The sequence below is a fragment of the Anas platyrhynchos genome, chromosome 3 (genome assembly GCF_047663525.1).
Source record: "Anas platyrhynchos isolate ZD024472 breed Pekin duck chromosome 3, IASCAAS_PekinDuck_T2T, whole genome shotgun sequence".
In the NCBI taxonomy this organism is placed as follows: Eukaryota; Metazoa; Chordata; class Aves; order Anseriformes; family Anatidae; genus Anas; species Anas platyrhynchos.
Window position 1 is genome coordinate 79,061,172 of NC_092589.1, and position 27,966 is coordinate 79,089,137.

The following is a 27,966-nucleotide window of genomic DNA, read 5'->3' on the forward strand; positions in this document are numbered from 1 at the left end:
TTCAACTTGCCTTAGAAATACACCTCTTTAGAAGGTGTATAACCTAGATTAATTTTTCATAAGAAGAGAAGGCAGACATTAGAAGCTATTGTAGAAGATTGCTGTAATTGCTTATAGTGTTCTGACACAGTGTAGAAAATAATGTTTTCCACAGGAATGTATATCCAAATCTATGAAGCTAGAGATAAGTTAATGAGTTACAACTCCTGTGTTCTATTGCAACTGGGGGGAAGCGGATCTAAGACGCACTAGACATAAGAGATAGCATTGTGGGTGAAATTTAAGTCACTGTCTTCCAGTAACAGGTACTCAATGAAAGACCATTAAAAACAACAAAAATATCCCCACAGGTTAATGTTGTGGGTTTTTTTGCCTGGCATCAGGCAAAAACATGTAGGTTGTTTTGTTTTGTGTTGTTGTTGTATTTCTTATTGTTTTGGGTTTTTTATTCAGCCATTTTCTGAACTGGGTTAATGCTGGACATAGGTAAACCAGGACCTTGTATAGTCCACGATCCAGCAGTGTAATTGGAACAGAAAGAGAGAGCTTCCTGATATTTATCTGAGACATGAAAGGTTTTGTTCATTCCCCTTCCTGGTGCTATGTTTTAAGTCATAAGACTCATCTCACAGAATCATTTACGTTGGAAAAGACCTTTAAGATCATCAGGTCCCACCATCTTGTATCTCTTTTATTTTTCTTCCCCCTTTTATCATTCTTTAGTTCATCTTAAGCATTTAGGATTTCCAAGCCCATGTAGTATTTAGATGTATTTGAAAATAGTTCAGGGCTTTCTCTCATCACAAAGCAAGTGGTCAAGTCCTCCCAGGGTGTTATATTTAGTATCATCCTGAAGTAGATGCCTCAACCAGGCTGGATTAAACATGTGGTTTCATTCTGAGCGGGGAGCTCCTTACATCCTAATTGTGGTACAAGTCCAGTTTTGCTTATATCAAAAGTTTTCCCACTCCCAGTAGCTCACAATTATGATCTGAATGCTTCATTGTGTTTAAATTGTTTGGAATTTCGTATTTTCTTCACTGTGGGTCATCTTTGGTTCGTCCGCAAAGTTTGGAACCGATGGAAACGTTTGGAAAATGTTTCTCTTTCTGCAGAGGAACTCATTGGCAACTGCTCAGAGGTTTATTTGCTATTCATTCAGAATTGTCTGGGATGTTATCAATATTGCAGTGTTGCAGAAGTTTAACAAGGGACATGATTCAGAAATAAAAGATCCTCCCATTTTCTGTACTGTTAAGAGAAGCATGACCTCTTGAGATAGCTGTACCTTCCCTCTGTATCAGTGGTGAATGAGTTTTCCTTTGGACGTACATGACAGAAGGGTTTAAACATTCAGCTGATTTATTATGCATTCAGTGTAATGCCCTATTTACTCTTCTGTAAGGTCCTGTACCGTGCAACTGTGTTTCAAGTTAGGCCCCCAATATTGAGGTTACAGTAAGTCTACAACAGTGTGGACACCTGAAAGGGTGCACGATGAATTATTTTACTGGCTGCATTACAACATGAATTGGATGACTGTGTGTGTGTGTGTCAGCTTTTATATTCTTGTTCGTTGCTTGTAATAGCAGATGCCATTTACTTTATATTATATATGTAGAGAATCATAGAATGGTTTGGGTTGGAAGGGACCTCGAAGACGACCCAGTCCCCCCCCCCCCCCTCACCCCCGCTATGGGCAGGGACACCTCCCACCGGACCAGGTTGCCCAAACACCTCCAGGGATGGGGCATCCACAACTTCTCTGGGCAAGCTGTGCCAGTGCCTCACCACCCTCAGATTAAAAAGTTTCTTCCTTCTATTGTAGCTAAACCTACCCTCTTTTAGTTTAAAGCCATTACCCCTTATCCTATCTATCAATGCAGTCCCTGACTAAGTGTCCCTCCCCAGCTTTCCTGTAGCCCCTTTTAGGCACTGGAAGGCCGTGATAAGGTTTCCCCAGAGCCTTCTCTTCTCCAGGCTAAACAACCCCAACTCCCTCAGCCTGTCTTCATGAGAGAGGTGCTCCAGCCCTCTGATCATCCTCATGGCCCTCCTTGATTCATTCTAATAGAAACATTGTTTATATGAGGAAATGATTATGGGTAGTCTGATAGTATTGAGTTTATATGTAGACATGGTGATGTTTCCCTCCTACGTTTAAACTTTTTATTCCCTTTGCAAGACCGGTGTGTTAGAGGAACAGTTACGAATGTATCTTCAGTGCTGTTTGACTTTGAGTAGTTTCTGGGACTGGAACCTATCTGCTGTCACCATACTCTGGGATTATTATAGCAAGAACCTGGTAAGTAAATCAATATATAAAAATACAGAACTGCATGTAGACCATCTTCAGTTTTTAGCAATTAATTATGATTCCCCTTTGGCCAAACATGACTTCTACACTTCTGAAAAATTGACTAGTCGATGACAGTAGCCTGAATTTGCTATATGAATTAGAATGTATTTTTATTCTTCATTAAGGCTACCGATTTTAAGATCTTGTGAAAACACTTTGCACATTTGTGATGTGTTTTTATTTTTGGAGTTGTGGTACGAACATGCCCTTTTCTTTGTGTGAAGGATTGTATCTTACTGTCTTTGGAATATTAACGTTTATTGCTACTTATCTTATTTACTTGTTTTATTTTTTCTTTTAGAACAGTTGCTTTACTGTTCCGTGGCTCGGTCTGAAGGGTCTGGCAAATATCAGTAAAACTTCTTTGTCAATGCTCGAGTTGGTAAAAAGTTGCTGTTGTGAACAGCAGATCCCCACCCTGTACGAGTCCAGCAACAGTTACCTCATTTTTCTCAGCATTTTGGCACGGATGATGAAAGAAGAGACAGAGAACAGTGGCGTGCATCCTTGGAAACAAATTAAAGGACGGTATGGCTGCGATTTGTCTTGTCTCATACTATAAGAGATCTAGTTGGTCTGACTGCATGGCCCTTTGAGGCACACACTAAAGCAAAGTGGGGTACAGTGCTCATGAGAAAGTAAAGGGGGTGAAGGATCCTGGGTGTTCATGATCTGAAGAAGGCAGTTGTTCCATTTCGTTTCTGTTGCCAGCTAAGGCTGTGACAGGTGTATAGCTGGGTCCAAGAGTCATCTTGGCAACCACAGCCTGTGATGATTTGTTTCGTCCCACCAGCCAGGAATTTGGTATACTGGCAACCTATGCAGTGGTACAACCCTGTTGCCAGTAAGGTAATGTAATTAAAGCACAGAAATTCTGTTTTGAGCTGCATGTAAGCCATGTGTTGTCTAAGAACATACAGCCTGGCTCTTGCTATGCCTTCAATTCCCTTTATATTTCCTTTTTCCTTTATACAGTTGCCAACATTTCTCACAATATTTTTTGTGAGGGTTTTACTTTTTCATTTAATTCTGAAACATACTAATTAAGAGAGGTGCTAAGTCATGATATTTAACAGCATACATATTTATGGTTTTTAATCAAAATTGTGACATTGCGTGTACTTACTGAGTCCTCAAAACTTTTAGTAATGATATCATACTGATTGTTAAAAGTGCTAACACTTAAGATTTCTTTCATTGGTTATAACTGACTTGGATTTGTTTGGGAGTTTTTTGATGGTTTTGACTTTTAAGATTAAGTTATATGTAAATAAAAAATGGATAAAATGTGCATGCAGACCTTGTAAAGCTATGTAGTATGTCTCTCCCAAAAAAGAAGGGTTATCTTTGCTATCAGAAGGGGAAAATACATGTACTAGCTATGTAAGCTTCATGAATTGTTACAGTCAGTAAAGTTTGGGTTTTAAAATTGCTACAACTACATATTGAAACAAATATATTGTTAAATGCTGAATCAGTGTCTTGCTTTGGTTAGTAATTTTAATTAGTCTGTTTCATTTTCACTGAAAACAAATTATACTTAAGTTTTTGTGTTGTTATAGCTTGTTACTTTGTCTAATTTAAGAGGGGGAATAATAATACACAACACACACTTTGTCTGTCTGCTCAACCAGTATTCATCGCTTCTGACTTGAATAAATTAATTATACAAGTAGCAAAATTTAACAGCCTACAGCTATGATTTTGGGATGAACTCTGTTTTCAGCAGCTAACCAAGCATTAATTGATGCATGAAGAACGTAAATGCCTGTCAGTAGTAATTTACTACTAAACAACATTAATTGGATTTGCTATAATTTTTGGTGGCTAGATTTGATAACCTCAGCACCACTTCCAACTATTTTTCCAGGTGACAGGATAGGAAAACAGCCTTTATGGATGTTTAACTACTGTATGTGGAACTCACTTCAAATTAAAGGGGAAGCATATACCCAAATTTTTAATTGCACAGAAGGAAAGTTTAAGCTACCCAGTTTCATCTTATTCCTCTCTCACAAGAATGGTGACTTTTATTTAAAAGCTAGATCTGAGCATGAAAGATAACTGTGTAAAAGATTTCTGCTTTTTACCAGTCACTTTAAAGTTGCAAAGTAGCAGTGCTTCTCACCATCAGCTACATAGGACTTAACGCTATTGTAAAGCAATACATCCTAATGTTTCTTAAAATCTTTCTGCTCAGTAGAGGTTTCTCTCCCAAATGCCTCCAGTTCCCTGTTTTCTCCTGGACTTGTAGTCCTCAATTCATACAATGGGCCTTCACTAAAGGGCAGTATTGCAGAGAAAAGGAGATTTCCATCGAGAATCTTACTTCTGGTTTTACTGCAGTGACAGTTGAGTAGGCAAACTTTGGTAGTGTAACATAAGAGAAATCAGTATCTAAAGGACGGAAGGCTCCTGATTATTTTTCTTTTGTTTGCTGTGTGCCACCTGGAAATAACATTTACTAGGAAAAAAGCTGGGCTACAGGAATTGTTCGCTAATACTGAGAGATACCAATTAAACTGCAGTAGCCCTCATGGGCTGAGTTTGTATGATGTGAAGGGATGGTATGGAGGAAACGTGTCACTGACAAAATAGAGAGTCTGCTCATCACACCGTGCTCAGCTTTCTACTGGAGGTTGGGTAAGAAAGGAAGGTTAGGCAGTATCTGAACTGAAAACCCTAATTTGTACCTTAGAGTGGACCAGAAATTGTAATAATGTGTTCCATTAGCTAAAAGAGAAGATGAGGGAAAAGAGGATATTTACAGGGTACCTGTAAACTAAAAGCATGAAAATGTGATTTTTTGTATCAAGTAGATAGAAAATTTAATGCTTTACAAAACTTTCTTTCTTGATTTGTTGTTGTTTTGTTGTTGTGTTTTTTTTTTTCTTTTAATGTAGAATTTATTCCAAGTTCCATCGGAAAAGAATGCAGGAGCTGACAGAAGTGGGACTGCAGAACTTTTTTAACCTGTTCCTTATGCTAGCAATTGTGGCAGAGACAGAAGATGTAGTGAGTAGAGTGCTGGATCTTCTGGATTTCCTGACCCCATCCTCTGTCACCATGTCTCAGAGAGCTCTCATTTGGAGAGGTCATTTTGCTTTCCTTTTGATATATGTTGAGAAGAATATGGACATTAGTGTTCTAGCTGAGAAAGTCTCAAATGCTTTCCGTGACAAAGCAAAGGAATTTTTAGTAGCCAAAAATGACTACACACAGAAACAAAATCTCTGGACTCTACTTTCAACGTACATTGATGGTGTCCAAGAAGTGTTTGAGACTAGCTGCTACTTGGGCCTTTCTGAGGAAAAGTTACTAAATGATGGCTTTACTATGCTGCTGCCTGCTTGTCGAGGAGCTGAACTGAGTATGGTCCTGAATTTTCTTCAGGTTGTTCTAGCCAGACTTAGGTAAGTTATTTTGTTAGACCGTGGGTGTAGACTGGAATGCATTTAGTGTTCGGGTTAAGCTGTAGTTCATACTAATTTCTTACTGAAGTGTAGCAAAAGGTAAGAGAGAGCTTTAGAGGATTGTGAATGATATGTTAAATTTTGAAATCTGCCAGTGCCCTGCTGCATTTAGAATTTTAGAAATGTTTCCTTACTATTTCAGTTAACGAAGGTTTGCTGCCCTTGATATTTTGTAACGAATTAGTGACACTGTAGAAAGTCATTCAGTTGCCACTGTTTCAGGTATTATTTCTTTGGGCACCGGAAATTTTGAAACAATTATCTGTACTAAATTACTGAAGTAACGTTTTCCTGTGGTGTTTTTTTTCTTTCCCCAGTGAATTTTATGTTTTTCTGACTTCATTCTAATTCTTTTTTCTTCTTTCAGCAAGGTTGCAATCAAACACAACAGTTATGGAGTCTTAAATACTTGTCTAAGGTTTGTTAGAAAAGAAGGAAATCATATTTTACCACTTGGAAGCAGTTTTGCTTTGATGTACTAGTTCAGGTTTCAACATCTAGAGTGCCCTTCAATAATAAGCATATTTTTGTCTACTGATGCCTTTTAGAGGTAGTCTTCCAGTTTGAAGCCCAAACTGCTTTTTTTTATATTTATATTAAGAAGCAGCTATTGATCTGCCATTACTTCAAATGTGCAAGACTGAAATATGTGGAAAGAGCTGTGGAAGAGTGCATAATAGGAACAGTGAGGCCCGTATGCAAGGTCTCTCTTCAGCTAGGTTCTTTGTTATTGTCTAGTAGTTTGACTGCGGCTGTCAATAGCTTATACATCCGAAGACAACTGTTTTTCAGGCAGTCTTTTGAAAAAAGATGAAGCATGAAACTAAGTTTAGTTGATTTATTATTTATTATTTCAGTTCAACGGAATGTATTTACTGGAATAAATTGGAGACTTCAAAAATACTTTGACATTTTCTCCGTTAGCTAATACACTGTATTTGTAGTGTTGCTTTTTTAAGATGAAGTAGGGAGACTTGTGAAAGTTGCCTATTTCATAACTTGACATTGTTCTGAAGCTTTCCAAAACTTGAGAGTTATGTAGTCCTTTTGTAATATAGACAAAAGGGCACAGAAGTCTATTACAGACTTCTCAGGCCATCATGGGCGATATACAGTACAGTATTCATACCTCTTCTTTATTAAAAGCAGGTCTGATGAAATGTTTGAATTACCAACATGCTCAAATAGTGTTTGGCATGTTAGGTATTGTTACAGCCTTGTTTTTAACTGTTCTTTATTTCAGCTTCTGTATTTATACATTTGGTTATCAGCCTATTTATCCCATCAATTACAAGGTTTAATTTCCCTGAGGTTTATAAAACACTTTGATCTTGGTGGTATGGGAAACAGTGAAGTGTTGCTGGTTCTCTCTTGCACTTTGACAGATTCACTGGAAATAGTCCTCTGTCAACATACGAGTAAAACAACGCTAATAAGATTTTCTTCATTCAGAAAATTTGGATGACTGTGCTAACCAAAGGTGAAAGTATTATTGGCTTAACCAGACTGGTAATACCTGGTCTGTTTAGAAATGTGGGAAGGGATGAAATGGCTCAATGCGATTTCTCTCCTGTTTTTAAAATTCAGGCAGATACAAGGTAGTTGGCCTTTCATAAATGTAATTTTTTCTGCACATTGCACGCTAATAGTTTTATAACTGTACAATAGAGAATTTGCAGGTAGGAAGGAAGTGAGATCACTGATTAAAGTGAAGCAGCTCCCTCTAGGCTGTTAGGAAATAACAACTTCATGTGCCATTTTCTGCTAACCACGGATGATGGCTCACAGGAGCATTCTTTATTGCTGATTAAGGAGCATTATGAAAATACTGACTTAGGTGCATTAAACTAAATGTCTCAGTGTTTAAAGCTTAAAATGTCAAATAGTTTTAGCAGTCCCCTTTAACATATCTTATTGCGTTGCTAGAATCATGTTCCAGGTTTCCCACTTGCTTTTATTTGAGAGTATTGTAAAAATAGCAATCTTTCATTTGCAGAGTGAGGTGTAGCCAAAAGCTCTGCTTTAATTATAGGTATTCATGCTGCTATGGTTAAGGGTCTGTCAGCATTTCCATTATAAACCTTTATTTTCAAGGGTTTGTAACATAGCTGTGAAAACTTGCTCTGGGCTAAAACTTGGCATACATGGTTTTGATAGAGGGCTTGTTTTCTTCCTTTCTTTTTTTCTTAAAAGGCATCAGAAAAGAGACCCCCACCTGCACCATTTTTATACCACTGTGTTTTAAAATAACCCTTTCCAGGTATTTCTGTATTTTGTTGTCTTTTGGAAAAGTACTGGTAGCTTTGATTGTTGCATATACCTATAGTTTTACCATTTTAAATGAGCTTTTTTAGGCCATTATTTTTTTAAAAATTAATTGTTATCATTGTGACTATTTCAGTGTCCATATATTTAAATATAACTGGCTTGTCAGTAGAACTCATTTTTATTACTTTTTTGATCTGTGGTGAGTGGATAATTGGAAACAAGATGCTACTTGCTGGCACTTCCATGTATTTGATCTTCAGAGGGAGATTCAGTAGGAAGTGTAAGATTGTATTTTAATACAGTCTCCTTTTTAAAAGCATGTGTAAAATAAACAGTAAACAATCAAGAACCCCCAAAACCATGAAATACAAGGTGCTTGCTTCCTCTGTTTACTTGGAACATTCACCATCTAGCTCAGGTGTCAGTTTTTCCTATATTTTTTGTTTCTGTTTCTAAACAATGCTTTAGAATCCTGATTTTATTTTTCTTTAACAAAAGGTTAATGCAGGATATTTGGCCATGTGTGCTTTCATTTGTTCCAAATCTCTGGCACTTCCCATCATCTGAGTGCCTCATGACACAAAAAGAAACCCTGAGTTAATAAAAATACAGACATTTAATGGATTTGAGAGAACTCGCTGTAAGAATGGACACAGGCTCAGGGAAATTTGCTGAGTGCCTGGAAACAGTAGGTTCCAGCATCGCAATATCTTATTCTTAAAAGAAGTGCTTGAAACATGTTAAAATGTCTCTTATTGTAATCAGGTATCGCTCTGACATGAGCTTTCTCTCATTATCATCATCCTGGCATTGGGTTTTTGTAGTGCATTAGCACTGAGGTACGGGATTATAAAAATGCAAGTGCATGCCTAGGTGTAAAATCACTGCTGGTACTCCGAGCATCTGTACTTAGTTTCAGGGAGACTTGCTACTGATTCCCATAGGAGAAATGAAAAGTACCACAAACCTAATAACATAATAAACAGTAATTTCATTTTGAGAAGAATTCATGGGTATTTATGCCCCACGTGTACAATGCTGAAGGACTTGAAAAGTTATTGAAAATTTCAGTGTGTATATTTTATAAGCTCTAAATGAATACTACTCAGGTAAACATGTCTCTAATTAAAAGTTACAGCAATAATGGGACCATGGATAACAGCAAAACTGGATGTTTCTATCTGTTAAAACCCTAAGGTTGTGAGAAGAATCACGATAGGAATAGATTATCCAGTATATCTTTGCTATGGAAATGTAAAGTCATTTGTAATTTTTTTTGCGTTATACTTGCCATCAAAACACCCTGTGGGAAGCTTTCCGAGACCAACAGGAGCCTCTCCCCAGCTCTCTGTTACCGTGTAAATCAGCAGATAAGCTCATGAGGAGAATAGAAAGGTCTTTCCCCCCTCTTCCTTCTTTTCTTCCCCCTCAGGGGGTTTAGCGTTAGTCTTTGTAAAATGTATTTTTCTGATGTTGAACTTCTGAAAACTGTATCCAGAGGAGTTTGGAAGAGCATGAGCCTTCTCTCACCCATTCCATCCCACAGGTACATTTTCTGTGATGTCCAGATAAGCAGAACGTGGCCCTGTGACTGAACCACTGAATTGTAAGATCTTGGTTTGGCTCGTAGATCTGCCAGGCTTAATAAATGACCATTAGAAAGTCATTAAATATTGCTAGGACCTTTGTTCACCTACGTGGAAAATGGTCCTTCCTTTCTGAGTTCATAGCATAGATCTTAAATTTGTGGAACAAGCATAGCTGGCAGTGCTAATTTGACCTAAGGTCTAAAGTAGTTTAAGGTTTGTTGTGTTTTTTTAGGTGCAGTGATAGTACAAATAAAGTTGAGGTTTGAATGAGTGTAAAAACGTTCAGTCTTTCTGTACTTTAGAGCATAGGAAGCAAGCACTGCTTTATAATATAGCAGTGTTTTGAAAGGTTTGCTGTGTCTAAATCCTTTCCAGTAATCCCTTAGAGTTTTCTGTGGGAATTCTGGATGTGTTCTTAGCTGTGGTTACTGCATTAAGGTGTGGCTCTGAAAATTAACATTGATCTTTACTCTTCATCCTACTTTGCTTTTTCAGAATTTTTTGTGTGTAAAGTAATGTTTTGTACCTTTCTCCCTGGTGTACTGAACTTCAGGTAGCTGAAACTGCAGTGTTTTGACTGCAGGTCCTCTGCTCTGAAAGCATTACTGTCCGAAGGAATGAAATGGGGTACACAGCTACAGTGCACCCTGTACCTTGTCCTTTGCTTGCAGAAAGTTTCTGTGCATGCGTCGCATCGGTTCAGGTTTGCAAGAATATTGACTTCCACTTCTCCCTGTCAGTTTCCTTGAATCACTAGAAGGTCACACCAGAGCTGATTGATTAAAATCAATTTCATATTGGTGTTTAGGATGTAATAAAACATCTGCCTCAGAATCACTTTAGGAATGAACCGAAATAACAAAAGCAGTTAGGAAATCTTGTGATTGTTGATGCCCCGATAATGCTGATATCGTTACAGGTACAAAGCCAAAGCAACTCAAGTGTAGTGCTGACATTAATTGCGAAGATATGCAGCTCTGTCCCCTGTGCTGCAGATTGAAATTCTTCTGTCTTTTGTTCATTGCATCCATTTTATCTATCAAAAATTAATTCATGTGGGCTTTATGTGGCCTACCTGACAGCAGTACAAGGCTTACTGTTGTGAAAGAGTAAATCCGCACAATAAAGAGTAAAATCATAGCCAGGTGTACCAAGAACCTGCCAGTTGGGACCCTGCAGTTAAGAGAAATATTTCCTCCCTGAAGGACATCACGTGCAGATTTGTTTTCTGGTGGAAGCATCTCACTTTTGAAACAGTTTTCCCCCAAAACAGTTTTCGCTCTGTTTCCCTTCTTTTATTCTTTGCACAAGGTGTAAGAATGGCTCTTCATACAGAGTATTTTTTTGTTGTGGATGTTAGACAAAGAAATACTTTACCAATAAAACCATTATACACAAGTAGCCTTCTTATCTCTTAATTTTGATTGTTTCTTCGTTACCTTACAAGATATATATATCTTCTCTCTTTAGGATATCTCTTGTCAGATTTAAGGCTTATTTAAAATGAAAAGAAAGCTGAAGCAATTTTCTTTATTCCATTTCAGTCTCCTAAGGCCTATTTCCCCCTGGTGAGCTCATAGCAACAGGGGGGTTTAAGGGAATTCAGCTTTCTGCAAATTAATGTCTCACATCATGAAAATTCAGGACTTTTTTTTTCCCTATATCTTGAAAAAGTAATACAGTGAGTGCGAGTATTATTTCTTGCCAGCGGGTGGAAGATGAATGATTTTGTCACAGTTTTACTGCTTGATGAGCAGTGTCCTGAGGGTCAGGCTTAAGTCTGTGTCACTATGCTGCTCATTACTCTTGAGCTAAATAAGGGCTGATTGGATCTAAATTGCCTAGCACATGGGCCGCAGATGAGCTCAGTGAGTAGGGGATGACCTGCTATTCAGGCTGGGAGTAACCCCGGTGTGCAAATGCTGCATTAGAACACCGTGGGAGAATGAGAGGCTACCGACCGCTGCCAGCAAAAGAAATCGAAATGTAAAAACTCTTTGATGCTGCAATGTTAGAATTTGAAATGTAGGAAGTGACAGGTTGATGGTACTTATCAGCTTTGGCTGGATTAGAGAACAGTGTCATCTTGCTTATATAATGACAGAAGAATGAAGCGAGCTCCCAACTACTTTGTGGTGCCGAACCGCCGCTGTCAGAGTCGATGCTGCCTCCTACTGACAGCCTGCACGGGAGAGTGGAGAAAGCGGACGGAGGATGAGAGGCTGTTCGGTGTGCATCTGTGCCTCTACGCGTCTGTTCCCTTCTCTTAGCGGGATGACAGACCCGACTGATAAAATACTGAGGGTTCAGGGACAAGCACAAGTCACTGTAGTCTTCTAGAGTGATTAGACAAGTCACCTACTTGTACTGAACTGTGTGTGCATGATACTGATCCCCCCCAAAATGCCCCCCTTTGGACTTCTCCCTCCATTGCTAGCCCTGTGAGAGGAGGTGATCCCTGGAGAGGAGAAGTAATTCATGGCTGCGTGAATTAAAGAAAATTGACCTTTAAAGAGCAGAAAAAAATCTGAATGAACTGAAAGAGAATCCTTACGCTAACTAAACGAGTGGATATACTTGTCTTAATGGTGGAAAGTGAAAAGCAAGCAAAACACCCCAGTGTTGAACACAACATGGCTTATAGTGGTTTGGGCACTTCTGAAAGATCCAGTGGTCAGTAGAATGATCTTTTTCTTTTTTTTTTCTCCTTTCCATCCCTGGTGCTTAGGAAACAGTAATGACTACTTCCTTCAAGCTGGTTTCAGGTTTTGTTCCTGACAGCTTTAACCTAGCAGCATCAGCTTTTCTTACTGCTAACTATGGGACTGCCTTACTGGCAAAGGCAACTTGGCTCTCTCGTGAAATGAGCGCCTGAATGAAGAGGAGGGATCAACCTGAATGTATTCTGTGTTTGCTGTTTATTTTTGTGCTCTGCCTGGGTATATATTATTTGATTCTTCTTCTCCTGGGATGCTTTTGCTAATAATGAAATTTCTTCTGTGACTTAAAAACAACTTCCAGTTTGCTTGCTTCTGGGCCTTGTAACAAAAAAGGAAGAGAAAAGTAAACAGCAGCCTTACAAGCACAAACAGTTTTACCACAAAATGGTGTGAGTCTGTAGGAATGAGAGGGAATATTTCCATAAAGAACCTAATTAGTGTAGAGATTCAATGCTGCTTGAATGGTGTTCTAACTGTTATCAATGTTTAATGGCTTCACTTTGGATCACTGAAGATGAGGAACTGTTTAGCACAACTACTTGTAGTTGATGTAAACATCTGAGCTACAGAGTTTGTCTGAAATAAAGTATTTTTGTCCACATACAAGCTCAGTGTCTTCAAATGGGCAGGAGAAATAGAATTCAAAATTACCGTGGTATCTTGGAGAACTCGTAAACGAGAGGAAATACAATGAAGACCAACTACTGAATTTGGGAGAGAGGAAGTCTGAAACAACACATGGAAAGCTTGATGTGGCTGCCATGCTGTCAAAGAAATTCGGGAACTAGTATGTACCATGAGGTGACAGAAGCAAAGGTGATATTATCTACATCTGTGGTTGGTTAGCTGACATAGCTGTTACCCCTGTCTGTCCATCCTACCCTTTTTTGTAGGTTTTGCCACCCACATCCAGCACGGATGGCAGCAAGATAAATTATTTTGTCCCCACACTAGCACAATTTCCGCCTAGTCAATGGAGGAAAACCAAAATTGTTTGTGAATGGTAGTTCAAGTGGATTTCCTAATATCTCAAAGGAGCATGGGATGGATGCAGTTCTTATATTTTGACCTCTATTTACATGGCTATTTACATTAATTTGTAAGAACATAATGGCTGTAAGTAATTGTTTGAAATTTGATTGAAATCTGCCTGTTGGATAACTTTTGTGGCAGTGCCTTTTCTGTGCACACAGCCTGTATGGTGTTAGGAAGCGGGGCTTGATGCGACTGCATAGGAAAAAATAAAATAAATTAATAAAAATAAAATTAGATATTGTTGTAAAGTGTGTGAAGTGAAGTTTTTCAGGTGAAAGATAGGAACTGCTTGTTCCTTTTTTAGCTGTGGTTCTGTGCACAGTTCTGAACACGTCAGTTTGCAGAGCATTTATGAGTAAATTGAAGACTGGGGAGCTTTGCAGAAGTAAATGATGAGAGTAGGAAGTTTGTAAAAGTTTGAGGGAATTGGTTTTAGTTAGGAAAGATTGAAGGGAGATGTGCTAGAAGTTACCCAGTATGAAAAAGTACATTGCAAAGGCAACACGTCTGTTGTTCTCTGTGCCAGTGAAGAAGGAATTGTCTTCATTTGTAGCAGAAGCACTTTTGTTTGGTTATTTAGAGCAGGCTGGAAATGTCAGTGCTCTGACAGACTGCAAAAACTAGTTGTGGAATCAAATTATTATTTTTTTGCACTTGTTAGAGATTGTATTGGACAACCAGTTGTCGCGGTAGTCTTTGTAAGCTGATCAGTGCTGAGATGAACTCCTTTAGTGACTCGGGGTGCTCCCCAGCCTTTCACTTGTTTCAGTGACTTGAAATAAAGGAGTGCTTGATGATGCTGGTGATGGGTTAGTAAGGATGCCTCCTAAACAGTGTTCCATGTTTTTCCTTATAGAACAAAACCTTGGTGAAACCAGAAATTGGTGGATACAGAAGAAACCAGACCGGAGGGTGTCTGAAGGGGGCCTGTACCACATGCACACCACAGTGGCTCTGTGGAAGGTTGTGCTGTGGTTTTATGTTCAAGTATGGAAATCTGTCAAAAAATGACTTTGAAAATGCTTTTTTAGACTTCTTCTATATAAAAATAATTGATCTGGGGCATGTAGGTGTGCATTGTCATGTTTTATTTGGCTTGGAGCAAGTCTGAGTGTCATTAATTGCTGATGCTTAAAAGCTCCAGCTTGCTTTCCAGCGGTACTAAACAGTGAAAACGTGCCTGATGTGAAATGATTCTGAAATAGTGGGCCACGCTGTCCTCTCTAGAAACAAAATTGGAAGAGTTGAAAACACACTCTGCAATGTGTACATCATGCAGCTTCTCATGTTCTGGTGGGGTTCCTTCCTGACACTGTTACAGAGAGGAGCAAACGGAGGAAGGTAAAAACAGTTTGTGGTTTATTTAGTTCTCTGCTGAGCTGGAGGTACTGTCTGTTCTCTCCTCTTTTTCGCAACCAGAAGGCCCTGTTTATCTCTGATCGGGGTTAATTAAAGCCTTAGGGCAATGCTGAGACCCTGCCAATGTCTGGAAGGTACAGACGTAATCGAGGCTGCAGCTCCTCACTGCAGGGAACGGAGAGGTAACTGTGGGCTGCCGCTGGCTCTGATAGTACAGCTGTGCTCATTCTTTCCAAAAGAAAATACAGGAGTGAACTTTTTTTTTTGCCAAATAGTTCTGTTTGCTTGTTAATCTCTGGCTGCTGTCAGAGTGGCAAGAAGCCTCTGGTTTGACGTGTGAGCTCACAAATCCTTTTTAAGGAGCAGGACCCTCTTGGTTCTCTGTATGGTAACACGGTGACTACACCTGCAGCCTCAGGAGCTTGCAGCACAGCCTTGAGTGTGTGCAGCCTTTCACTGAGGGGCAGGAGAAGGGAGGAATGAGCAACTACACAGCCAGGACAATGAGGTTTTCTTTTACTGCTTTTTGTGTCCTTGTTTTACCTAGGAAGAGTCAACAAGGAGAACAATAGCAATTATTTTCATTGGCCTTCTTTGTTTGCTTGGACAGGAATAGATTGATTAGCTATTGGTGGTGTGCATTTGAAAATACTGGAGTGTGTGTCCCAGGTATCTACCTAAAATATTTTAAAGCTGCAAAATATATACTCCAAGGGAATTTTTCCGATTCACACCCACCTGTATATTCAGGGGTATTCTCCAATGGCATCATGTGGGGAGAAGGTGCTGTGTGCTCAGGTGGCCAAGAAGGCCAACAGCATCTGGGCTTGTGTAAGAAGCAGTGTGGCCAGCAGGGCTAGGGAGGTGATCATCCCCCTGTACTTACTTGGCTCTGGTGAGGCTGCACCTCGAGTACTGTGTTCAGTTTTGGGCCCCTCGCTACAAGAAAGACATGGATGTGCTCAGGCGAGTCCAGAGAAGGGCGACAAAGCTGGTGAGGGGTCTGGAGAACAAGTCCTACGAGGAGCGGCTGAGGGAGCTGGGCTTGTTCAGCCTGGAGAAAAGGAGGCTCAGGGGTGACCTTATTGCTCTCTACAGGTACCTTAAAGGAGGCTGTAGTGAGGTGGGGGTTGGCCTGTTCTCCCACATACCTCGTGATAGGATGAGGGGAAATGGGCTAAAAATGGGCTAAAGTTGCACCAGGGGAGTTTTAGGTTGGATATTAGGAAAAACTTCTCTACTGAAAGGGTTGTGAGGCATTGGAATGCGCTGCCCAGGGAAGTGGTGGAGTCACCATCCCTGGAGGTCTTTAAAAGATGTTTAGATGTAGAGCTTAGGGATATGGTTTAGTGGAGGACTTGTTAGTGTTAGGTCAGAGGTTGGACTAGGTAATCTTGGAGGTCTCTTCCAACCTAGATGATTCTGCTTGATGTGTTACATTTACATGGAGTTTGGTATTAGGTGCAAAGATGACATCAGCAAGCACCATGGTCATCTTATTTGTTACATAATAATTAATTCATAATAATTAATTATAGCACAGCTGTGGTTATCCAAATGCCACAGGGAATATATTCAGGCAAACAAGGGACTTTTTACAGTGTAATTATTAGACATTGGGGAGACATGACCCTGTTTAGGGTAATGGGGGTGGGGTATGGTTAATTGATGTTAGGACGATCAAACTTTTACCGTTTCAGTATTCTGGGATTCTAGGATTTGCTAGAAAATGTCAGTACAGTCCTAGGGAAAAATAAATAAATAAATAAATAATAACCCCAAGAGTCAATCTTGATGTTACACTTGCAGTACACTTGCATTACTTGCACTGAATTACTATTAGGATTATGTGTTCAGAAATCACTTATATTGTCTGTAAATCCTGCACATTTTACATCATAGTGAAAATTCCATACATTTTGATTCTGAGTATTTTGTAAAGGCATCTATTTTTCGAAGGCATCAAAAATGGCTACTATTTTTTAAGTCAAACTCAAGAATTGAAGATTTTTCCTGCAACCAAGAAACTTTTGTTGGCTTATTTTCCTTCTCTAAAGGAAACTTCTGATATCTGTACAGTATGAGCATTGCAACAGAGCTTACAGTTGATGACATCCAGCTTGAGCTTCACTGTCTTCTCCAGCTTTAGAATATGAGGACATAAAACAATTTAATTTCATTAGAGTTTATTAGCATTTCTATAAAAGCATTTCTACTGTACTGCCATGGTACTGAATCTCTAGAATTTCTAATAGCTCAGCCCACTCTTTGGAAGATTTGCGTCGCTCCTGTCTTACTGAAAGTTTTTCTCTAGCTCTTGGTTGGTTTTTTTTTTTTTCCTTCTTTGAAAGAGGGTAATTTCTGAAAACTCTTCAGCAGTCCTGTCTCCATGTAAATTAATACTGTAAATTCTGCTGCTAGTGAGGGTGGAGGGAGAGTAGTAAGAGTGGGTGGGGGGAGAGAAGAATTAAAATCATTCCAATAAATGGTTTAATTTATGCCTCAGCAGTTAAGCATGCTCCTGGTTAACAGAAATACCCTTCAGCTACACAGGATTTGGGAGGGTTGGAGGGCACTCATTTGCACATAAATAGCCATTAACTGATAAATTCCCAGAGGTCTCCTGTTGCATGCTAGTGGTTCTGACCTACTTAGCTAGCTTAAATTTGTTTTACAGAATTATTATAATTCCATCCTTGGTACTTAAACTTTGTGATTAATGCATGCCTCACAATACAATTAAAGTATAATTACACAGTTTTACAGTTTGCTATCATGGTGTTATTATTATTACAAAGAGCTGGATTTTGCAAATATTAGAAGAATTAGGGTTCTGATACCCATCACTTTGCTGTTATTAAGTGATTATGTTAAATGGGACCCCTTTATGTCTGAAGAATGGAGTGGAGAGAGGGGAATCATTAACTAACACATCAGATGGCTTCTGTGTGATTGAGGAAGAGATGTGCACTGGGGTTTTTTGCACATCTGTAGATGAGAGGTGCAAATACCTTTTGTTTATCTTTGCCAGCTGCCTGTAACATGCTCTAGCACATCTGTGCTTTAGTGCTTAAAAAAAGCTTCACAATAAACATCTCCTTTTTGTAATCTGTTACAAATCACTTCCTTGTGTTAAACATCTGATTGTATTGTACTTTATTGAAGCTTTTTATTACAGGAACAGTTTCTTTCATACCCTGATTAAAAACATTAATGAACAGGTACAGAAGTCCTACAGATCTTTATACCATAGGTTAGGATGTGCACTCACATGATACAGATCTTGTGCTCCGTAACTTGGAGCAGTTCCCTCCAAGGGATCCTGTCCGTTGTACTCATGTGCATGAATGTGTTTTATATTTATGCTGTCTGCAAATAGCAGTGAGTCACAGACACTGCTGGTTTTAGGTGTTGGAGTTACATGGCCTCCCCTATTTTTCTGGCCAAAGTTGTTTTGGTGGCTACCCTTCATTCTCCAAAAAGGAGTGATCCAAGACTTGTTAACGTGACTTGTGTATGACACAAGAATTGCTTCTGCTCTGGATAATTCTTTTTTTCCAATGCAGCTGCACCAGAAAATTTTAACTTTATGTTAACAAATAATACAATTACTAAATCAAAAAATGTAAATGTTTTTTATAATATTGGGCTATTGCAATGTAAGTTACAAATCTAATTTTACTTCCTTTATCTGTGAGTATGTGTTGTATTGAGCACTTCACTGTTGGGAAGTGGAACGGCTGATACATTTTCTGAATTACACTTTATGCTCTTCTAAAGCTTTTAAGATTACACTTAAAATTTTTTTAACTATAATTGCACAGTGGAAACTCCAGACTGATTATAAATCAAATGTTTCACCCTCAAGTCTTATTTGATCCAGTGCTTTGGGTTTCACTTTTGCTTAGTTTAAAAGACCTGTTGCTTTTGTGTTTTTTGTTTAAGAGGGGCTATTTAGTGCTTTAACAATGAAAATATTTCTCCTTCCTAATACCAGAGAACACAGAGTAAAGGGCAAATAGAAATCTTTTTCTTAGAATGACTCCTTTCTCATCTGTAATTTTAGTCTGTATTTGTTATGCTGCTACAATGATATAATCTCTGCTTTCACTATTATCATCTGCTGTCATTAAGCTCAGAAAACATTGGTCATTGTTACTGATGCATGGAAGCATACAAGCAGGTAGCCAGTAATTACGCTTGGAAGACTTTAGTATATTATTGGTGCTTCCTACTGAATATATGTGAATTGGTTTCATTTCCAGTCTTTAAAAAAAAAATACTGCGTAGAAGAGATTTAAATCATTTTCATGTGGCACGGCAAAAATGCAAAGGTGCATTACCAGAAAGAAATGGTCAGCAATAAGAGCTATTTTGCAAAGTTGGCTTGCAACGTCTACCACACTATGTGGAGAAAACAGTTATCCTGTAATAATAAGACTAATGAATTCAGAAATCCATTGATTGAACTGGCTCTGGGTAGATTATGTTCAGGCTTGCTTCAAGGAGAGGAATTTATGAAATGTTTGCCGCATCCAGCAAGCACTGCTGCTATAATACAGCTGCCTCCTCAGTGGTTTGCTTTGATCCTGTGGAATGAAAGGACAGGAGGATCAGCTCAGGTCTAAATGAGATTACAGCTGGTTCGGCAGCTTATCTGGTCTAATGCCAACTAGTGTGGCTTTGCACGTCCTAAGGGGTTTACAACAGAAACTGTTTATTGAGTATCATCGGTTTACTCAACACAAGCAGGCTAATCCTTCCCAGCCTCAGCGTGTTGTAGGATTGTGCATGAGCCAAACCAAAAGCTGGTGTAGCCAGGGCCTCCAGAGCCCTTTGTCTCGCTTCATATTGATTTTTTTTTACCTGTGTTAAAGACAGTAAAAAATAAAAACCAATAACCAGCCCTATTGTGAGCAAAAGGTTAATCTGACCTAAAATCTTACAAAAGCATCTTTTAACTCTAGAAGGGATGGCAGCCTTTCCCTGACTTTTCACTCGAGGGATTTTCCAGTTTAAGGTTTTGAAGAACAAGATAGGAAAAACAGCTTAAACATTTAACTCCATGTGTCTCGCAAGGTCTCTGAAATCTCCTACCAGCTGCGTAGCAAACTTTAAACAATTATTTCCAAGTAGCAGCCATTCCTAACAAAATGTCATCTGTCTGTGGTACCTGATGCCATGTAGTAAGGGGATGACATGCCAAATATAGGGAGAGTAGTGGGACTAGTAGGTGTCCCAAGGATCATGCTGGCTTTTCTCTCTAGCGTTTATTATGCAAAACCATCAGAAAATACATTGATCGGCTGCTTTCTCAGAAAGGTAATTATTAAGTAGATGAATGTGTCATAAGGAGTTTAAAAAGGCACCAAGCAGGCCCATAGGGGCAGAATGGTTTTAAAAATTAGGATAGAAATTCTGGGCTGAAAGTTCTTACTCTTAATCTACAATCCTTTCTGTTTTCATGTGAAGGACAAAGGAATGTTAGGGTTTACTAATATTTTATCAAGCCTGTTTCCTCTCTGAGGCGAGTCTCTCTTTTGGAAGGCGTTGCAGCATGTGTCAGATTATTATACATAAAATGCTTTTTATAGTATAGGGAAGGAATAGATTAAATGTTGGGAAGAGTAGCAACAGTAGGCAAGAACAGTAATGGTACCTTTGCAATTAAAGAAATACCTTAAGTTGTTGAATCTGCACTGTTGGGATTATGCAGGAATTGATTACTTACCTGTATTTTGTATACTTTATATATTATAAGGAGTGATTAAATCAGTTTTTCCTTGACACCGGGAACAGAATTTGGTGACATACCTGCCTGTCAATGCATGTGGCAGACTTAAACTGGGAGCTCTTTTCAAAGACTGCTGAATACTAGCTAAAAGAAAAATCAGCAGTAGCTTGAGGAATGGCTGTTTTCTGTTTACTTCACCTAATGGGAATGAATGTGTATTTTAAGGTATATGTAAGCAGAGAGGTTACCGTGGATACCATGGGGGTATTGGGAATATCGCATGGGGAAATTGCTAAAAATGATATTTAAGATAAACATGAACTTTACTCAATATTTAAACCTAATCGACAAGATGTGTACAAGTTGAAAATGTAATATTTATCCAATCACTTCCATTTTATCAGATCTGCTCTTAAAGCGATAGGTTGCTCTCATGTAGTATTACACTTTTAGCACATTTGGAGATAAAAGCTATTGTTGGTGATTGCTTAAACTCTTTGTTCAATCATCTGAACAGTACAAATCAAAGCATTTTGTCAGACTGTGAGAAGTTTCGCCTAGATAATGCTTCCCACACACACAGGTCACCAAATAAATTATGTGCACGGTTTTACAGCGTAGCTGGTGCTAGAAGTTAAATGGATGCCCAGTGGTAGAACTCGTAAAACATTTTCCTGTTAACACTACCAGGCAGAATTGACATTGTTGATGGTAGCTTTGATCTAATAAACCATCAGTTCTAACAGTGATTTTTACTGTGTTCAGAGGGGATGATGATAAAAGTTTAGCAAGCCTACAGTTCCTGAATGACAGAAGCCTACATTCCTGAATGACAGAAAATTAGCTCTACTGTCTATATTACCAGATGTTGGGAGCAGTGTTAGTAGGGGATATTTTCTACCCAAAGTAATCTCTTTCACTAAAAAAGATACATTACTTGAACAGCATCCTTTAACTCAATAGATACTCCATAAAAATAAATAAGATTTGGCAGGGAGGAAGTACAATATTTTGTTTTAGACTTTAGAAACAAGGTACCTCGTTGTCTTGAGCACAAATTTGCTTGCTTTCCTGGTTTCTGACATTTTCCTAAACAACTTACAGTATTTTATTCAAGGCAAGCTGCTATGGGGTGTCCATATGCATACAATTTTTGATTTTCTGCAAAGATAGAGGAGTTAGGAGCAGAAGAGTTTCATTTAAAAACGAACAAAAAAAACCTTTGAAATACAGTTCCTCTCTGTCAGTCCTATTTTAAATTAAGAGAAACACACACACCTCAAAGCATTTTCTCAGATTTCCTATCTGAAAAATAAAATAGGTATGATAATAAAAAAGTGTTAGGCTTGCAATGGTAAGGCAGGTGTGTTGCTGGAAATTATGTTCAAAATGTCTGAAGAGGTAACTGAGTAATAGTACTTCTTGTTTGTTTGTTTTCAGTATTTGGGGTTTATGTTTTGATATTGTTCTTTCATTTCCCCTCCGGGCTGTGTGTAGTTTTCCTCAGAGTCTGATTAGGTAACGAAACTTCAACTCAGAAGACACCAACTCAACAGCTGAGTTTCTACAGCCAGGATGGATGTTTTACCAGTTCCTCTCGTCTTGTGTCTTAGTGTGGATGAAAACAAGCTGAATGAGTGAAATGGCATGTCTAGTGCTGTGGTAAAGGAAAACATTTGAGGTGATGAGGTTGTCCTTGGTGAGTTTGTTCCAAGCAATTTGCCAAACTTTGATTTCCATAGTTTGACAGAGAAGAATTTTAACGATCTTTACATAGCCATAAGTTTACTATCACATCTTTCAGATCATAAGCTTTTCCAAAGTGATATATCTGCTTTTAATCTCTTTGAATGAAACACCATGAACTTAAACAGAGACCTATTTTAGTACATAACATGGCTGTCTGACCCCTGGTGTGGGAAGTCCATTAAGCTACTGGACTATGAATTCTAAGGGGGTCTGCTTAAAGTCAACCCATTAAACTTTATTTAGTTATTTATTTAGGAGAGCTTTACGGTGCTAAAGAAAATATGAATCTGTCTCGTCATTATCATTGTCAGCTGGTGTCATCCATATCTTGGAGTCCCAGGGAAGAGCTGAATGCAGGATACTTTTTGGAAACTATAGTACTTCAAAATGGGGTTCAGCACCGACCTCAAAACTAGTTGATTGGCATTCCGATCATACTGCATAGTTTTCAGATCTCAAGGAATTTGTTTTCTGAAGAAAAGACAGTAAAGAATTGGTAAAAGAGGCTTAACTTGTAAAAAAATCAGAAAATGTGTTGTATCAGGAAATGAGCTATTGTGTAGCTGTAGATGCATTTTGCTGCCCTCCTGGTGTTCTGGAAGAATATGTTTCATATAATTGTTTTATAAATGAGCAGTATACTGGGTTCTCAGTACAAGAAAGACACTGAAATACTGGGTTAAATCCAGCAGAGGACCACCAAGTTGATCAGGAGCGTGGAGCACATCTCCTGTAACAGGAGGCAGAGAAATCTGAGTTTGGTCAGCCTTAAGAAGGCTTGGATTGGAGGTGTAGGGGGGAGGCATTTTGTTTTCTATGACAATGCAGTGGGAGTTAACATCTGAGGAAATGGGAGTTAACATCTGAGATAGAATCAAACCCTTGAGACCATATAGGTGTGTATGGTGGTAAGAAGCAATAGGCTGAGATTGTGATGAAGGAAATTCTTATTAGATACAAGAATAGGATAGTCAAACTTCGGAACAAATTTCTAAATGAGGTTGTAAAATTTCCTTTGTTAGTCATACAAGACTGGCCCTGCTTTGGGCAGGGGTTGGACCAGCCCCAGAAACCAGGCATTTCTTCCAACCTCAACCATTCCATGATTTTTCAGTAAGAATGGAGAACATGAGTTTTGTGGTCAACAGTGTTGATGGCGGTTAAGAGTTTTGTGTTGTTTTTTAATCTCACATCATGTAAGATGATGTGCCTATAGACTGCCACATGACTGAATGTCTGCTTCTTGTAAAGAATATTTCAATTGCGTGATGAACATACTTTGAATCCTACAGTCTACTATTTATGAGTCAGCATGTGCAGCTCACTGCTTCCTCCTGATCTGTCTCCAAGAGGATCCTCACAAAACAGTGCAGTAGAGGCTGATACATTTACTGTTTTCAAGTTCTGAGTCTTGTAGGGGAATTTACTGGGGAATTTGTGTTATGTTGGTCAAAGCTATTGTAGTACTAGGACTGGCTCTCCTGGGTCCTGAGAAGATATTCAGCCTGTGTACACATGTTTTAGTCTATACTGCCTGTGCATTAAAGATACCACGAAAACCTGTCTCAGTGTATGGCTGTGTAGGACTGGGGGGAGACTAACTTGTCTCAATAGCAGTGAAGGCAACGAAGGTAAATTGCAGTTGAGCTCAAATTAACTGCAGGATTTTGCCAAGACTTTTCAACAAGCTGAAACGTGAAAGAGTTAAACAGCATTCACACAGGTTATGTTGTCTTTGCGGCTCTTTCAACCTTATCTTAGTTAAATGTAGTTAGCAAAAGACAACAGCTGTCTGGCACAAATTTGCTGGGGTGGCTGAAGCGGACATAATATTCCCTCCCAGTAGACCTAACCAAGGTAGTCTAGCGCGTTTGTTGCTTGCATTTAAATTACAGTCATAGCAACTTGTCTTTTTGGCGATGTAGCTACACCCTTTGAGATTAAGGAGAGAGTGCTAACTAATATTATGCAGCTCTGGATGTTTGCGGTGGTTTTTTTGTTTGTTTGTTTGTTTGTTTTGTTTTGTTTTGCTGTACCTTTGTGTTTTAGGGTTGTGTGTCTCTTGTTAATATCTTTACTTTGTCTTTGAGCATAATAAAGATGTTGGGGATTTCTTTTTCTCCCTGTGTATTTTAAAAGTCTTACTGAGCACACACAACATGCTGCCCACAGTTAATACAGGGTTCTCTATTACTGTGCTTAGCTATAGAGAGGATTATATTAAACTCAGTAACCTTGCTGAAGCCCCTTTGTACATTGCTGCTATATTGATAATCTTCACATGATTCAACTGCAGTTGAAAACCTTTTATTCAGAGCATTAACGCTTTCCATTCCGGGGAAGGTGAGAACCTCTGATCTCAAGAGATGAGCTCTGTGACATGCAGATAAATACTTTTTATTAACGTGGTCCTGCAGATGTTGCATTGGACACTTCTTCAAGTGGACATATACAGGGAATACTCATCAAACATAAGCATTCAAAAATGGGTAAAACAAATGATTTATCTATGTCCTAAAAATGAATTAGAGGTTAACAAAGGGACTTTTGCTGTCTGCCCATAAAGTGCTGAATGTTTTAGGAAAGCATTACATATCTGTTTTAGAATGCAAGCAATGTTTTAGAGTAATTAAAAAAAAAATCCTAGCATTCTGCATCTGAAAATAAAGAACAGTATTACATCTGTGCTAGTAGATTGAAGAAGCAATATAAGATGCATTGAGATTTTCTATCTGTGATGAATACAGGCCTATTAATGAACACGTTTTCTCTGAAATTTGAATTTAAATTCACAGAAAACTATTAGAACCTACTGCCCTGTCTCCAGTATTGCACGTTGTAGAATCACATTTTTGGTGACACTTGCTGGATTTAGGATTTAGGGAATCCAACCTGTAATGAATTTGAAGCTTGATTTCCTTTTTCTTTTTCCGTGAATTTATTTGGAGCTAGTTCTTTTTCAAATACTTGCTATTTCTTGTAATTTAATAAGAGGTGTTTTGGGTAGGCCGCTTTTCTCCATTTATTTATCTCCATCAAGCAACAGATGGAAAATTCTTTGTAGTGTTCGTACGGTAATTTTCAGCTGTATCTCACGATTATGGCATCTGTTTGGCCTGGATCATTGCAAGTCTCGCTGCGTGCACAGTCATCTGGGAGAGTCAGAAGGACAGGACAGGCTCATCACGTCTCGTTCTCCAGGTCTCTTTTCCACCATATAGTGCATGAGGGAGAGGTCACTGAAGGAAGAGTGTGATGAAAGAAGTGCTATAATACAAGAGAGGGAGATGGTTGTGCTTGGAGGTCACTTCATTGCTGTTTTTTTTTCTGTTCTTTTTTTTTTTTTTTCTCTTTTTTTCTGAGTCAAACTTTTCAGCATTTGCTGACTGCCAGCTTTCCTGTTTGAAGGATTTCCATGTTTCTTCCTTCAACTCCAGGAGTTTTGATACAGACTTTTTTTATCCTCTTGTCTCTGTCAAGTCTGGTGATGTTATCCTGGGAACTTTTGTCGCTCTCCAGTAAAGGGTGGGAATGTTTAGACTTGGACTGCTTTAGCCCTGGCACAGCTTTTGGCTTCCAGTTTAATAGTAATAATAATAATAATAATAATAATAATAATAATAATAATAACAACAATAACAATAAGACTATATGTGAGTTACACCTGACTATTGAGTTGCCTTTGTCACCTCCTATGTGTGCCTCCTAAAATTCCAAAAGGATAAGTCCCCAAAATGAAAATACTTAACATTTCAAAGGGTGTAGAATCATAATACTTGTGCAAGAGGCAGAGAATACCATGATAAAGTTAATTGTGGACTGTGTCCTCCTGGTGGGAAATGCTTTGAAAGATCATCTTGCTCAGCCCTGTATATCTAGAATGGTTAAATTCCAGTGGGTGCCTTTTTTGTAGCTTCAACCATGCTCAGAAATACTACAACTTGACAAGGTAACACCTGTTATTTTGAAAGCTTGGTTTAAAGACTTCAAAATGGATTAGGTCAAGGTTGCTTTTACTGATTCTAGTGATTGCTTAATCCAGGAAAATGGGTAAAGCAAAGAAAAGTAACTTTGCTGGTTAATTGTCCTGACATATCATTGTTTCCATATTGCTGTGGAAAAATAGACTGGCTTAAAACCTGAGACTTTTGGTTCATCTTTTTTTTTTCTTCTCTTTTCTCATGCTACATGCTATTTGTACTGTTACACTTAAATCTAAAGAATTTAGTGAAGAGCATAGCTATCAAATACCTCTGTATGAGTTTGGGCAAAGAAGAGCCACGATCCTTGAGTCAGATTTCTCAGGAGAAGTAGTTGCCAAGTGTTATATTACAGCATCTGTTGCGAAATATAACATGCTATGAGCATTTACTTAAAATTTGAGTAGAGGATGTTTTCCATTTTTGCTTATTATAGGGCCCATTGCAATGGTTGTTTTTTGTCTTAGTTTTTTAAATATAACCTTAAGCTTGAAAAGCTTTATACAGAGTGCTTTATACAGAGCGCTAGTTTTGATTTACTTTTTATTTTATGTCAAAATGCACAAACAAATGCTTTTACTTGTGTAGTTGACTGACTTGTGGAAGATATATAAAGGAATCCTCTCTCCTTCCCCAAGTAGTCATAAAATCACAGAATCGTCTAGGTTGGAAGAGACCTCAAGATCATCGAGTCCAACCTCTGACCTAACACTAACCAGTCCTCCACTAAACCATATCACTAAGATCAACATCAACAAATATAATTGCTTGTAAGGATATTAAATAATTGTACTGTCAACAGCTAGGGAACTTAGCTCTTATGATTTTTTTTAATTACTGACAACTTTTATCATATTTACTAATATACAGTCAGGTAAGGTGAGAAAATATTGCTGCTGCTGTACTTGCATTACAAATTTAAGAGGATCCGTCATTTCTCCCCACTCTTTTGTAAGTTGTTGAATATCCCAAGTAATGTCTGAGTAATGAAACTTGGCTTTAGTCTTCAAATCACTTTATGGAAAAAAATAGTTGTCAGCAGTGGTTAACTGTTCTTAAAATATTTTTATTTTAAATAGGTTTATATAATTTCCTGAATCTGTGTAGTAACTAAGAAGGATCATTTTGTTTAAGGTGTTTTCTGATGATATTGTTTAACTTGGAAAGGTGACCCTGAGCTAAATTCACATCCAGATTGAGTGCTCATGAGCGTTCGTTGGTTTGATTGGGGAAGATTACCTGTATTTTTAATAAATTTTAATTACTCTGCTTTTATAAATTGTCACATTAGAAGCTTAACAGTTGAGTCTGTTCTGTCCGTGACCACTAACAATAGGAATACAGTAGGCTTTCCACTGAGATTCGAAGATTTATACTGTCAATGAAGGATCTGGAATGGCTCCATATAAGACTGCTGGATGTGCAGTAAGAAAGAGTGTGCTCTGCTCAGGCAGTGACTGATGGGTGGTAAATTGAGAGGATCTGTAGCCTTTTATTTTATCAGTAGGCATTTTTTCAATTAAAGGAACATTATGCAAAATATATTTTAGGATGTTTAGGGGCAGTGTTTTACTAATGTGCATGTAAATAAAAAAAAAAAAAAAAAAAGAAAACAGTTTGGTATTATTGGGTGGAGGAACTTATACCAATGATTTGCTAAGGCTTTAAAGTGAAGCTGTCCTAATTGAAAAGCTGCCCTA

At 38.4% G+C, this 27,966-nt stretch overlaps 1 protein-coding gene across 2 annotated transcripts in view; it reads left to right on the forward strand.

The window, feature by feature from the left end:
* Window positions 1-27,966, forward strand: part of MMS22L (MMS22 like, DNA repair protein) — a 97,033-nt gene that overhangs the window by 32,728 nt on the left and 36,339 nt on the right. For both annotated transcript variants that reach the window (XM_027454817.3, XM_027454818.3), the window contains exons 12-14: window positions 2,186-2,305; window positions 2,661-2,887; window positions 5,263-5,772. In XM_027454817.3, the coding sequence (XP_027310618.2) occupies window positions 2,186-2,305; window positions 2,661-2,887; window positions 5,263-5,772 (857 nt within the window). The remainder of the gene's footprint in view (window positions 1-2,185; window positions 2,306-2,660; window positions 2,888-5,262; window positions 5,773-27,966) is intronic.